Below are 15053 nucleotides of genomic sequence, written 5' to 3'. Positions count from 1 at the left end.
GGGGCGGCGGCGGTGCCCAGGGGCGGTGGCGGGGCCGAGGCGCGCCGGCCGAGCCGCGCGCAGGGGCGGCGGCGGCGAAGCCCGGCGGCGCGGGGAGATCGGACGGTTAATAATTGTTGTACGACTCTTAAAGCACCGGAGGCCGTATAAGCAAACTGGCTTCCGGAAGCCAGATAGGATTGGCGGGACGGGGACGGGGAGGCAGATGTTGCGGCGCCGAAAAGCGATCGGAGATGTTGTGCGATAAAATAGTGGAAGGAGGCGTCCTTTTGGGCCGGACTAAAAGTGTGATTGTGTGAGAGGAAAATGGGCTTGTTAGCCAATCAAGAACGAAAAAAATTGGTCCATTGATGCTTTTGCTCTAATCGGACGGCCTGCTCTCCAGCCCACCATGTGTTACATATCATTTTCTGATCCTTGGTACACCAGCTTGCCTAGCATTGTAAAAAAAAAACAGCATAAGATGCGGAGAGAATATTATGTACTTCCTCAGTCAAAAAAAATCATTCTATGATTTAAAATTCATCAAAAAAACAAGTCATTATATTCAATTTGTCATGTGTGCATATATGTATGTAGCAGTGTGCATATATGTATGTAGCAGTCAATTAGTACCAAATATGGCTAATAAATAGGGGAAAACGATGTCATTTTACCTTGTTAATTTGTTCTAAAATTTATAGGCTGACTTGTTTTGGGACGGAAGGAGTATCTGTGTGGCAATGGACATTGATGATTGACCAAATTGGTAACGTGGTATTTTCACAATTTCACGGTTAAATCACCATATCACTTGTTTTGTGAGGATAAATTAACAGGGCCAGGGGAAGAAACTCAGCTTCAACACATGTCATGTATAAATGCTACTCCCTCCGTCCCAAATTGTAAGTCATTCCAAGAATCTTGGAGAGTCAAAGCATCTCAAGTTTGACCACAATTATAAAGAAAAATATAAAGATTTATGACATCAAATAGATATACTATGAAAATATAATTGATAAAGAATCTAATGATAGTTAGTTGACATCATAAATGTTATTATATTATCATATAAATTTGATCAAACTTGAGATGCTTTGACTCTCCAAGATTCTTGGAATGACTTACAATTTGGAATGGAGGGAGTACACAAAATCACAGGAAAACAATTGTGGAGTTTACAAATTACAATGGGTCAAACTCAGGTTCAACACAGGCCATGTATAAATGCTAAAAAAACACGGGAAACAAATTGTGTGGACTTTACAAATTACAGTGACCCAGGAAGCTCAAGCATTTGTTATGCTAAGCCGCTCTTTTACCTTCATTTTTGAAGTCCTACGTGTGCACAACATTCTTATGTTATCGTTTACCCCTACACCCCCAACCAAAAGAATGGTTGGATCCTTAATTTTTCATCGTCTCAAATGAAATCGATACTCTTTGATCACTGGTGCTTCCCCAATGATAAAAAATATTTTTAGGAAAAGAAATTTTATTCTAGTGCAAGAGTTTTGCACGCAACCAACCTGTGTACAACAGTTTTTGTAGAAACAGACTCGGATGAACAGCACTTTGTATTGATCACCGATGTACAGATTATATACAAGTACAGGAGAGTTCCTATCCAACTAACTGAACGATCCAACTAACTGAACGATTCTTCAGGGAGCCCGGCGTGCATGGCGAGATGTTGCGTGACTGGAAGAAGCACAGGTAGTTGTAGATGCCATCTTAACCCCCCCCCCCCCCCCCTCAGTCTTAGCGTAGGGTTGCCCGACGCAGAGACCGACTCGAAAATCATCGTGTAGCGCAAACGGAAGCCCCTCATGAAGATATCCGCAAACTATCTGTCGCTTGGCACATGAAGAACGCGAAGCTCGCCAAGGGCAACTTTCTCCCGAACAAAATTTATGTCGAGCTTGATCTGTTTTGTGCGTTGGTGATGAACTGGATTCCGAGACATGTATACAGACGACACGCTGTCGCAGTACACAACCATAGCCTTCTGGACGCCATGGTGTAGCTCGCCAAGCAAGTGCCGCAGCCAGGAACATTCCACGACGGCGTTGGCAATGCCGCGATACTCAGCCTCCGTGCTGGATCATGAGACTGTGTTTTGTCTCTTGGAGGACCAAGACACTAGGGAATCACCGAGGAAGGCGCAAAACCCCGACGTGGCCTAGTGAGTGTCTGGGCAGCCAGCCCAATCGGTGTCGGTGTAGGCAAGCAACGACAGCGTAGCCGTGGCGAGCAGGTGAAGACCGAAACCAATGGTGCCCTTGAGGTACCGAAGAACATGCTTCAGCATGTTGGCGTGGCAAGTGCGAGGGGCGTGCATATGCAAACAGACCTGTTGGATGGCGTAGGCTATGTCAGGTCGTGTGAGCGTGAGGTATTGGAGAGCGCCAGCCATACTCCGGTACCACAAGGCGTCGAAGATTAGGTTCCCTTCAGAGTTGGACGCCTTTGTGCTGGTGTCAGCCGGTGTCGATGCTGGCTTGCAGTTGGCCATGCCCGCACGCTCAAGGATATCACGCGTGTACGCCGCTTAGGAGAGGAAGAACCTATCACCGCGGCGCTGAACGTCGATGCCGAGGAAGAACTGCAGAGAACCCATGTCCTTGATGGCAAACTCCACTTTGAGATGGCCGATGATCTGTTGGAGCAAGGCTACCGAAGAAGCGGAGAGGATCATGTCATCGATGTACAGGAGAAGGTACGTGTTGTTGGTGCCTTGGCAAAGAACAAAGAGGGATGTATCAGTGCGAGACTGGACAAAGTTGAGTGTGAGGACATGGCCGACGAAGCGCAGGAACCACACACGAGGAGCTTGACGAAGACCGTACAACGATCGAGAGAGAAGACACACATCATTGGGACGATCCGGATCGGCGAAACGAACCGGCTGCTAGTAGTAGACTTGTTCTTGGAGATTCCCATGAAGGAAAGCGTTGGAACCATCTAGCTGATTAGCCGGCCAACGATGGGATGCGATCAGGGTGAGCACAGTCCTAATCGTGGCTGGCTTCATGACTGGTGAGAATGTCTCCGTGAAGTCGATGCTCGGGCGCTGGTGGAAGCCGCGAACAACCCACCGCACCTTGTACCTCTCGAGCGAGCCGTCGGGGTTGAGCTTATGCTTGAACACCCACTTGCCGGTGATGACGTGGGCATGTGGTGGACATGGAACGAGGTGCCATGTCTGGTTGGCTAGCAGGGCATCAAACTCTTATTGCATGGCGGCGCGCTAGTGTGGATCCTTCAGGGCGGCGCAGGCGGAGCTGGAACCAGCGAGAGTGCGGACGACGTGCTGGCCAGTGCATACTTGGGGTTGGGCTTGAACACGCTGGCCCGAGAGCACGTCGTCATATGATGGCGCGACGGTGGAGCCGGAGCTTCGGCTGGCGAGCGACGGGCACGGCGTCGTCGTGGGCACCATGCGATGGAGGTGGGAAGGACATCGTAGGTGGCATGGACGGAGCAGGTGAGGGAGCTTGTGGCGAGGACGAAGGTGGCGGAGTGGCCACCGGCGAGCGCGGTGACTGTTGCGGCTGTCGAGCTAAGGGCGCGAAGTCGTGTCGCCGCAGCAGCGGGTCGTCATCGATGAGCGCCGTAGGAGGTGCCGTCCAAGGTGCCGGTACAGTGTTGCGGAGTGGGAAGCGAGTTTTGTCGAAGACGACATGCTTGGACGTGATGACACGTCGCGTGGCGAGGTCGTAGCAGCGGTAGCCACGATGACCCGACGGATAGCCGAGGAAGATGCAGGCAGTGGAGCGCGGACTGAGTTTGTTGGGTGCCATGGCGCCGAGGTTGGGGTAGCAAAGGCACCCCAAGACCCGAAGCATGTCGTAGCATGGAGGTACACCAAGGAGAAGCTCATGTGGCGTCACAACGCCGGTAGCGCGGCACGGCCACTGATTCAGTAAGAATGTTACTGTATTCAGTGCCTCAGCCCAGAACTTTGGAGGAGCTGCGTTATGAATCAACAGGGTACGTAAACAATCGTTAATAGTACGTAGCACGGTTCCGCATTGCCGTTTTGCTGCGAGGTATACGGACAGGAGAGACGGAGGGAGATCCCGTGGGTATGGAAGAAGGCACGTAGAGCATGGGAGTCATACTCCCTGCCATTGTCAGTTTGCAACGCTAGAAGAGGGAGCCTGAACTGTGTCTGAATGTATGCGTGGAAGGATCGAATGATGGGAAAAACGTCCGACTTGTTACGAATCGGGAACGTCCAGATGTAATGTGTGAAATCATCCAGGAACACAACATAGTATTTAAAACCTGAAATGCTAAGCACAGGTGATGTCCAGACATCCAAATGCACAAGTTGAAAGGGAAATGGGTTTTGGTTTCAGAAAAACTGAAAGGAAGGCGAACATGCTTGCCCAAACGACATGAATGGCAAGAGTGAGCCTCAGACTTATTGCAACTAAAATCAAAAGACTGCAAAACCTGAGCTAACAAATGGGAGCCAGGATGCCCAAGCCACTGATGCCACAAATCCACCGTTGTCGACAGAGATGCAGTGAGGGAGAGAGGTTGTGGCAGTCGCAGTGGGTAGAGGTCGCCGGAGCTGTCACAGCGGAGAGTCTCCATTCTGGTGGGAAGATCCTTTATAGAGAAACCAGAGGGATCAAACTCAATCGAAATGTTATTATCACAGGTTAATTGGTGGATGGAAACAAGGTTCTTGACTAGAGCAGGAGAAACAAGAATATTGCGTAGATGAAAAGGATGGGATGATGTGGGAAAGGAGATGTCGGCTGCATGCGTGCGAGCACCATTTCCAACTATAATAGAAGAAGAAAGGGGACGGGAAGAATGGAGGTTACGAGCAGAAGAGGACATGTGGTTGCTGGCTCTTGTGCCCAGGAACCATTCAGCGGCGCTTGGCAGCAGTGTGGCGATGCTGGCGGTGTTCAATACGGTGGAGAGGGCCAAAGGATCCCAGGTGGCGGCGCTTGGCTATGGAGGACCTTGGAGAGTAGGAAGTTGCGGCTGATGAAGTGTCGCCATAGCCTGCTGTGGCGGGAACGGCGGTCGTGGGACGAGGACACCAGAGCCCGGGGCCCGCAGAGGCCTGGACCAAGCCGGTCCACAGATTATAACCATCGGTCCACGGAGCAGACGGTGGGGTGGAGTGTTGAGGTAGACCGCCACCGCCGCCACCACCAGCAGGGGGTGGAGCGTCGGAGGAGGAGCCATAGCCCCGCCCTTTCTTCTTGTTTCTATAGCGGGAGCGCGAGCCGGAACCGGAATCGCCGGATCCGCCGGAGCTTCCATTGGAGGATCCACCAGTAGCGGAGCCACCGTGGCGAGCGAGGTAAGCCTGCGCGGCGTCCGCCGTGGCGTCGTGGGAGTTGCTGGCCTCCTCCAGGAGCAGGTACGACATCGCACTGCGGAAGGTGTGGGGTGGGGACTTGGATTTGATTACCGGCTTCACATGACGGTACTTGGGGCTGAGTCCGCGGAGGAGGTTGAGAACCTGACTTGGTTTTGAAACAGGATGGCTGACGTCACGAAGCTGGTCGGCGAGGCGCTTGAGCTTCGTGCAGTAGTCGTGGATGGACAGGTCGCCTTGCTGGATGCTGCGGAATTCAGCCTCCAGAAGAACAGCGCGCTCAAGCTCGTTGTCGTGGAAGTGGCCCTCGACGTCAGACCATAGCGAGAACGCCGTGATGCGGGGCTTGTGGATGAGATCGAAGATGTTCTTGTCAATGGTGGTGTAGATCCAATTGACGAGGCAGCTGTTGATTTGGCACCACTCAGCGGTGTGCTGGGCGAGCGGCGTCGGAGAGCGCACATGATCGTCAAGGCCAAACTTGCCGAGAACAGAATCGAAGAAGCAACACCATTGACTGTAGTTGGCCGCATCAAAGTCAAGTAGAATGGGGACGTGGGAGCGGACGTTCACCATCTGAAGGACGGCGACCGGAGCTGGTTGAGGAGGGGCTGCATCAGAGAAATCGTCGGAGGAGGCAGAGGAAGCAGAAGAGTTAGCCGACGATTGAGCCATGGGGGTGGAAGCTGTGGCGAACGGATTGGAGAGGGTGGATCTGTCGGTCACTGAAACCATGTAGAAACAGACTTGGATGAACAACACTTTGTATTGATCACCGATGTACAGATTATATACAAGTACAGGAGAGTTCCTATCCAACTAACTGAACGATTCTTCAGGGAGCCCTGCGTGCATGGTGAGACGCGGCGTGCGCGTGAAGGACCGGAAGAAGCGCAGGTAGTTGTAGACGCCAGCTTAACAGTTTTAAAGAAAAACTCTCAAAAAGCAAACCAAGTAAGGATGTGACTAATTAAGTGCTAAGTCTCTTAAAAGACGACCACCTGTGCTTGGCAAAGATCTCCATAGCTACAATCTTCGGCGTACGACAAGCCCACTTTAGGAGTGGTCTGTTGTTCTTTTTTGTGCAGGATGCTCCAGAAACGTGTCCAGTAAGTTCCCCTTAAAATAACACGCAAATAAGATTATAATCTTTTTTTTTATCAAATGTCATGTCATTTCTACATAGCCTAATAGACAAAAAAAAATTGCACTTGCTCCCACACAAATTTGAGATCGCATATGCTGGCCTACTTAATTGAACCACACCCCAGGTAAAATCGGCTATATCTTTAGGAGGTTGCAAACCAAATGCCCGTTGTAAAGATTCTCCAAATAAATCTTGCAACATGACAATGCAACATGACAATTAAAGAACAAGTGCTGGATAGTTTCCTTATTGTCACAAACAACATCGTTGACCCCCTTCCAATGTCTTTTTGATATATTGTCTTTCATTAAAATTACCCCTTTTAAGTCTCAAAACCACTTATCCTCCCAGAACCTGGTCTGAGTACCATTGTGAAGATTAAAGTGGAGAAATTAAGGAAGCAATTTTTTACCTTCATAAGGCTTGATCAAAAGTGTGAATCTCCCTGCTTCATTGAACTTCACCAATGATCTTATTTTTTTAGGTATTTCTTCGTAAGAAGCTCCTAACAAATCTTATCTTCATTTATTTGCTTATACAACCCCTTACTATGGAAACAAAATTTTGGGTTTCAAGATTCAGAATTCCTAGACCACATTGGTCTTTTGGTAGACAAAGAATTCCCCATTTCGTCAACCAGTATTTCTTCTTATGGTTATCACTTTGTCAAAAAAAGGTAGACCTATAGAATTACAGTTTCTTAAGAATGTCTTTTGGTATTTAAAAAAAGACATCATAAACATGGCCAGGCTACTCAAAATAGAGTTTATTAGGACTAACCAACCACCACAGATCAACAACTTTCCTTTCTAGCTACTCAACTTTTTGTGAAACTGCTCTTCAACCGCCTTCCAATCTTTATCATTGAGTTTGTTGTGATTCATGGGAATACCCAAATACCGGAAAGGAAAATGTCCCATTCCACATCTAAAAATTTGTGAATATTGTTCCTTATAAACCTTTGTCTTTCCATAGCAAAATAATTCACTCTTGGTGGAATACTTTCTGTTGAATTTGGCTACTTGATGGCTCGCACAGTCACGCTTGTTTAGCCTGCTTGTTTAACACACTCACCAAAGTACTCCCTCTTAGGTGCATTTAAGAACGGAGGAAGGAGTACTTACTTCGGATCCCACATGAATTACAAATATTCGGCCATGTAGCTTGAATTATCTGACGTGCATTTGTTGCTCTTTTTAGTGTTCCATGAACTCATTGTTAATTATTTTTTGTGTACGTCCATCCATCGTGTACTCGCATGCACAAAATTTATGAATTGGTGAGATCCGCATTATGATCTATTTTTTTTATCATTCAGTATTATGTACTTATTCAGCCATTTCAAAAGACTATAATGTATAATCAGAGTGGTAATATTTCGAATGTCAAGTACTCCTCCGTCCCAAATTATATGTCGTTTTGACTTTATTAATTCATAAATTTTGCTATATAAATTTTGTTATACATTTAGATTTAATATATCTACGTCCAGAAAAGCCAGTAATCAACGATGTTAATTTCTGTCTCTTCACCAGCAGCTAGCTAGCTCAGTGTAGTCAGCATCCATCCAGCTCCAGCCAGTCTCTCCCCAGCAGACCGGAAGCGCTCCGAAATTCCAACGTCTTTTCCTTTCCTTTTCCAGCGTGCCAAGCCATGCAAAAGTGCGCGCTCGCTTCCAAACAAGAAAAGGGTCGTCGGCAACAGGAAAGAAAGACTGCGGCTGCTACAGGAAAGACGGACGACGGAGTGACAACGAAAAGTGGTGGGAAAGAAAGAGAGACGGTCAGAAATTTGCGCCCCTTCCTTGCGGTAGCGCGGTGACTGCTGTCCTGTTTGCGTTGGGAGCCGCGGTTCTCTTTTCGCTGTCACCGATTGCGGAAAGAACATGCAGTCATTCCAGGCAGGGGCTCCACACTTGTACATTTTGAATCGCCATGCAAGTAAACGAATGAATAGCATCAGTAAACGAATTGTGATCATGGATAAAGATAATGAAACGATGTAGATAATGGCTCACCACTAAGGATAAAATTCTGAACATTTAAATACTAATTAGAAGTATTAAACATAAACTAATTACAAAATTAATTGTACATATGGAGACTATTTTACGTGACAAATCTATAAGTTCATAATTTGACAATGTGATGCTACATTAACTATTTAATAAATTTATCTCGTGAATTAACCTCCATTTGCATAATTAGTTTTATAATTAGCTCATATTTAATGCTCGTAATTAGCATCCGAATATTTAACGTGACACAAAAAACTTTAATCCATATAACCGAACAAACATCCTAAATGGTTATAGCTTGCTTGATCAGCCGCACGGGAGGGGCGAAGCGAGGACCGAGGATAAATGACTGGAGGTGGAGGAGAAAGGAGGCCGAGTACAATTCCGAAATTTCAGAATTCGTGAAGTTTCATCTCCGGCGACCCTACCGCCGTGATGCCATCGCTCAGTGATCGAAGGTCACAGCCTAACAAAGGCTGTCGAAGCTGTCAGTCACACTCACATCACCGCTGGCCTCGCCATCGTTTGTCAAGTCGCTCGGAACGAGCTCATCTTCGCTGCTGGCACCAGCACTGTCACCGTCCTGATTTTCCTCCTCGTCCGCGCATAGGTTCAGATCAAGGCCGCAACCGCCCCTCCGGCGCTTGGATTCCCTTGGCAGCCGGACATTCTCCGGCTTCCTCTTAAGATCGCCGGATGGCAACTCATCGATCCACAGCTGTAGAACATTCTTCATGTCCCTTGAATCAACCATCGTATCCGATTTTTGCGCCGTTGCTTGCATTGCGTCCATGTCCTCGCTCCTGTGACGACAGGCCTCGTCGGGTGTCTCAGCGGAGTCCGGAGGTAACAGGCTGAGCGTGGTTTTCACATCCTGGTACTTGATCTCGTTCGTCCCAAAGCTTAAGCAGAGGCCTGGATTGCTAGAGGTGGTTGCATTGGGTAGGCGAGTCGGCTGGTTGCGCCGCAAGTGAACCCTCCGGCACAATCTGCTCCATTTCCTCTTCAGCTCCATCAGATCCTTCATCAATCGAACAACACAAATCGTCTTGAGTACGGCATTGTTCAAATGAACACATTCATCCTGATTTTTTGCAGCTGCATATGCTGGGTTTCTTGGTTCTTAATTACCTTGTGTGACGTTTGGGGCTCATCTGCCTGCGGCCAACCAGGGAAGAAGGTCAGCGCAAGATTGGTGCCTTCTGCCTTTGCCCTCACAGCTGATGCTTCAATCTCGTAGTTCCTTGCGCATTCGACGCACAGGACCGGCACGCCATCTTCTTCTCTGGGTAAGAAATCCAGCCATGGAAACTGAGCAAGTTGGGCAACCTTGCCGTCCGTTTCTCTGCTAAGAGCAAATGCAAAATAAGCTTCAGCCTTCAATGTCGCAACATTATCAAGTAGGAGTATGCAATTGTTTGCACTCTAAGATAGGCCAAATATTTCAGGAGTTTTCCTGGCTACATTCCACTAGTACAAGAAGCACAAGCAGTAGGCAGTCAGGCTATGCCTGTCCAAACAGAGCACACCAAACCAAAAGCAGAGCACGGCAGGAAGCAGGCGACAGCACCACATCAGTCCCAGCAAAGTGAAACAAAAACAAAGCAAAGCATTTACGAAATAAAAGAACAGTAAATAAGCAACAGCGCTGCCACGCTTTTGTCACCTTGTTGCGGCGCGTGGGCCGAGAGCGAGGCCGAGGCCGAGGCCGGCGCCGGCGCCGGAGGGGACGGCCACCGGCTGCAGCGCCCACTCCGCCTCCAGGGACGAGGACGACCGCTGGCACCGCATGTAGGTCCCGTAGCTCGCCGCCGCCACCAGCCAGGCGCGCCCGCCAAGCGACGCTGCGCGGAGCTCGCCCAGCAGGCGGGCGAGCTCGGCAGCCAGACGCGCCGCGGGGCTGAAGCCGTCGGACGCCGCCTGGTTGCGGGCGGCTTCGTCGTCGTCGTCGATGGCCCAGCGCATGTCGCCGACGTAGATGACCAGGCCTCCGGTCTTGGTGCTGGTTGCGGCGGCGGCGGCGGCCACGGCGCGGCGCAGGTCCGCCACGCACGCGTCGACGTCGGCGCTGGTCATGAGCCGGACGTGGGCGTGGGACAGGTGAAGCCGGAGGACGCGCGCGCCGCGTAGCTCGTCGGGGACGTCGCCTCGCTCCAGGCGCGTCATCAGCACGGCGACCGATGCCTCGGCGACGGACACCGAGTCGGCGACGACGACGGGGTTGGTTCTTCTCCCCTGCTTCCGCGACATCACCTCCAGGATCGCTCTCACGTCCTCCTCCTTGCATGGCGATTCGGACTCGACGTCGGCCTGCTGGTAGTTTAAGAACGGCGCCGGCCACGACGCACTGCCGCCGTAGGCGCTAGGGAAGCCAGCAGCGTACGTCTCGAGGAAGGACTGCGGCGGAACAGCCGGGGCTGCCGCAGGGGACGATGGCGTGGAGGAGCCGTGGTGGTGGCCGGGGCCGAGCATCATGGCGGCGCTCTCCTCCTCGAGGTTGGTCTTGACGGCGGCGCTGGAGAAGCCGGCCTCCTTCATCACCCGGCTCACGCTGGGGTCGTCGAGGATGGAGATGATGAGCTGGTCCAGCTCGACCTTGATGGTCAGCATAGGCTGCTGCTGCTGTGGGGAGGTGGACGGCAGGCCCGGCGGCGACGGTGGCTGGGTCTGCAGCTCGACGCAGCCGCGGCGCTGGCTGGCCTGCGCGCGCTTGAGCGCGGCGACGAGCGCGTTGGACAGCGTTGGGCTGGGCTGGTGGAGGATGGACGCCGCGAAGGACGTGGAAGACGCCGAGGACGAGCACGGCGACGAGAGCGGCGAGCCCGCCACCGCATTGGCCGTGGGGAGCCGGTTGAGCGCGACGTTGAAGCAGAGCTCCAGCGCCCGGCACTGCGCCGGATGGGCCGGCGCGCAGACACCGCCGCTCCGGTGGGACGACTTGGCGCAGGCGCGCCTGAGGAGGCCGTATGCCGGCGTGGAGGCGGCGGCGGCTGCGAAGAGCGGCGGCGGGGACGAGGAGGCGCCGAGCAGCGTGTAGGCGACGTGCAGCGGCGTGACCTGCGCGTGCCCCCGGCGGCGCGCCAGGCCCAGCGAGAGCTTGAGCACCGCGGCCGCCTCGGCGGTGAGCGACTGGTGCACCGTGTATCCCCCCACCCGCATCGCGGCACCTGTCCTGTTGCTGCTGCTGTGCGAAGTGTGTAGGTGCGCGCGGGTGGTGGTCACTGTTCAGTGTTCTTGAGAGTTGAGACAGGCCACTGCCGCCGGTCGATCTAGCTACCTACCTGTGCTTTAATCGTAGTGGAGTAGCGTTTCAGTTTCTTTGGCCATGGACGCGCGTAGGCGTAGCTCTCTGCGGGGTTTTCTTTTAGGGCTGTAAAGTATAGATAGACTGGGCTCCGACGCAAAGCGGCTTTATCGTCTCTCTCTTTCTCATGCATCTGATCGGCATGCTCTTTGTTTCTCCCGATTCATCTTTCAAAAGATTCATCTGTGGCTCGTGTCCCTTTCTGCAGAGGAACAGAGAGGGGCAGCCGGGCAGGGTCAGTTTGTCTCTTTTCCACACACAGTGGGTGTGGGGCCGTGGGGTTGGGCACTTGGGCGTAGGCTTTGGTTTGGTTTGGCACCCTTTCTTTTGTCCCTTTGTATGTTGCCCTCAGTGATCTTTCCCTTTCGACAGCTAGAGCATAACCTTGTGCTCCATGCATGTTACTGTAGTGCTTAGTAGTACATCTTTTGCTTGCAAAGGGATCATCCATTCTCTGACATTCTGAGTGTAACCCACTCTGTCAAGATTCATTCGCCTGACGTCCTGTGGGGCGTTGGCTTCAGCAAATCATACGATAATCGCCCCAGCTCCTTGTCCCCGGAAGAGATCCTCCCCTGAGAGCCTAATGATTGGTCAGGCTCAGGCATCATTGCATATCTGCATTAGCATCAACACAAGGTGTATTCCTACCGCTGCGGTAATCGCATCACTAACCTCCTCCGTTCTTACCTTCGCAGTTTTCTACGGTCACCGTCGTCATCAGCTCGCTCTCTGCCCTAGAGATTGAGAGTACTACTACAGACTGAGACCTTAATCCGGGAGCAGACCGAGTCACGGGCGCCATGGACGCGCCCGGGCTCCATTCCCCGAGGGAATTCCACTCACTCATTCCATTCCATGGGCACGTCGTTATACGACGACAGAGCCGATCTTTTCACGCCCCGAACTCTGTGCGCTCCGATCCATCCATCCCTCCCTCCTCGTTCCTTTCCCTCTGTAGCAGGCACAGAGAGTGCTGGGACCCTGCCGGCGAGCCTCCGGACCCGGCGCCTCTGCCAGGAAGGAGGAATTCAATGTGGTATGGATGGGATAGATGGTGGACGACGACATTGACGGGCTCGCACTAGCGTCTAGCGAGCGAGAGGGCACCGCAAAGCGGGCTTTCCCGGCGGCCTTTTCCTCGGACTCCGGGGTGCCGATGCTTCGCTATCGCCGTCGGGCTCACCCGGCCGCGCGCGGCCTTGACCGGCGGCCGCGTGCTGGTGGTGCGGTGCCGCGCCCGCCGGGTTTTCAGTAGTGTGCAAAGGGGTTAGTTCGCCGTGAGATGATAGAGCAAGGCGCACAAACTTTTATGAAAGAAAAGGGTTTTGCTACGGGTACTTGGGAATGACTATGGACTATTCATTGACATAGATCTGGGGTAGTTACGGTGAATTATTACCTCTTAGGATGTAATAGAATAAATATTTATTACTATTTATTTTTATTTTGAAAAATATGAAAAAGTACGGAATAATCTTTCTAGATCTAACTTCCCTGCATGCACGGTTGCATCACATCTAACGTGATAGGCTTTCAAAGGGGGAAAAAATCAGAGTGATAACATGAGAGGCTAAATAGATTCAACTTGCATCATGCACGGTTGTATAGAATGTGATGTGATATAGAGTTTCAAAGAGAAAAAAAATGTGACGAGATCACATTATTAGAGGCCAAACGTGATGTACCGTGTTAATTAGTATTCATAACGTGAACATGTGCGGGATTGTTGTTTGTTCTAATGTGAATGTGACATGGCATCAGAGGAAAAATGATGCATATCATTTTAATTTTTTCCCCTCACAATGAAGGGAACATGTACAGTTTTCATTTTTTCCACGACGTGAACGTGAAATCATGTTTGATCAAATAAAATCTTTTCCCCCTCCATGAATGGATAAGGGATGAAAATTATAAGCGCTGCGATATTGCCGGCCTTATCTATTTTTTTAAAGATTAGGTCCTGTTTGTTTCCATCCTTTTAAAATTTTAGCTCCTAAAAAGTGACTAAAATGTGACTAAAGAGCCAAGCACTCCTCCTAAAAAATGACTAAAAAGTTTTAGGAGGCTAAAAAGTTTTAGGAGGCTCAAAACTTTTAGTCCCCTCACCCCCTCCTAAAACCACTGGACTCCCACTACCCGCCGCTCGGGTGCTCCCCCGCCGGATCCCCGCCGCCACCGGATCCGGGAGAGGGAGGACCGAGAGGGGGGCGGCGATGCCGGGGAAGAAGAGGAGGGGAGGGGTGTGGCAGCCGGGATTGGAGGGGAGGGGGCGGCGCCAGCGGGAGGAAGGGAGGGGGCGGCGGCCAGGGAAGAAGAGGAGGGGAGGGGCGCGACGGCCTTGATTGGAGGGTAGGGGGCGGCGCCGGGGAAGAAGGGAGGGGAGGGGGTGGTGGCCGGGGGAAGGAGAGAGGGGAGGGGCGCTGGCGGGAGGAGGGCGCCGACTGCCGCCGGCGGGGGGCAGCGACAGGGCTCGGGGCTGGGAGGGGAAGGGCGGGTACGTGTGTGTGTGGGGCGGGGCGGGGAAGAAGAGGCTCCAGGCAGAGAAGGAGTAGGGGCATGGGGAGGGCAGCATGGTCTTTTTGCCATAGCATTTATTGCCTTTAGTCAGTTTTAGACATTGGAACCAAACAATTTTTTAGGAGCTGACTAAAAGCTAGCTAAAATTTTAGGAGGGTGGAAACGACCTTATTTTAATTATTTAATTGTATCTTTTATCTAAAAACTGACGGCTGTGATTCACTCGAACTTTTACCTCCTAAGGGCAAGTACATTGCTACACTTCAGCAGTCTCATAGGTTGTCTCATGCAATGCCATATAGGATTTTTACTTATGTGAAGGAGAGAGGGTGATAGGAGAGAAAGAGGTCGTTGTTTCGCTAAACAACCGCTTTATAGGCTAAATTTTATGACTACAAGACGACTACTCTATCATCGTATGACTTGTGGTTGCATGCAACTCATAATATTTTTTTTCTATGCACAAATTAAGAGAATAGAATTACTATGAGACAACTTAAAAAGACAACCTATTATACAAGTTATTTGTTAAGTCGTCTCACGATTACGTGTCAATGCATGAGACCGATTATTAGACAATACCAATGTTCTAAGTGGTAATCCGAAGTACCGTAGCATCCTTACCACTATGCTATGGGTGATCTCGCTTGGTCCTAACAGTGCAAAAACGAATGGCTGGTCCAGGATAGCAGCCATTTGCATTAGACAAATAAATATGATAAAGTATTCGGATTAA

The 15053-nt window shown here is 51.0% G+C and overlaps 1 protein-coding gene across 1 annotated transcript; it reads right to left on the bottom strand.

Moving 5' to 3' along the window:
• Positions 1–8496: 8496 nt before the first annotated feature.
• On the bottom strand, positions 8497–12116 carry LOC117841113 (protein SMAX1-LIKE 4). Its single transcript, XM_034721700.2, has 3 exons — positions 10160–12116; positions 9625–9838; positions 8497–9514 (listed from the first exon to the last, which is right to left on the bottom strand). The coding sequence occupies exons 1-3, from the start codon at positions 11650–11652 to the stop codon at positions 8960–8962; spliced, it is 2262 nt and encodes a 753-aa protein (XP_034577591.1). The 5' UTR covers positions 11653–12116; the 3' UTR covers positions 8497–8959.
• Positions 12117–15053: the final 2937 nt, after the last annotated feature.

This window comes from Setaria viridis, chromosome 1 (genome assembly GCF_005286985.2).
Source record: "Setaria viridis chromosome 1, Setaria_viridis_v4.0, whole genome shotgun sequence".
Taxonomy (NCBI): domain Eukaryota; kingdom Viridiplantae; phylum Streptophyta; class Magnoliopsida; order Poales; family Poaceae; genus Setaria; species Setaria viridis.
Note: the sequence above shows the minus strand (reverse complement) of the source record. Positions and strands in the feature narration are given on the sequence as shown.

Bases quoted from the DNA above. Each gene is read 5' to 3' on its own strand.
- LOC117841113 (XM_034721700.2), bottom strand. From the start codon at position 11,652: ATGCGGGTGGGGGGATACACGGTGCACCAGTCGCTCACCGCCGAGGCG. The intron at 9,839-10,159 runs GTGACAAAAGCG...TGCTCTTAGCAG, and splicing joins GGCCCACGCGCCGCAACAAG to AGAAACGGACGGCAAGGTTG. The intron at 9,515-9,624 runs GTAATTAAGAAC...CGATTGATGAAG, and splicing joins AGCCCCAAACGTCACACAAG to GATCTGATGGAGCTGAAGAG.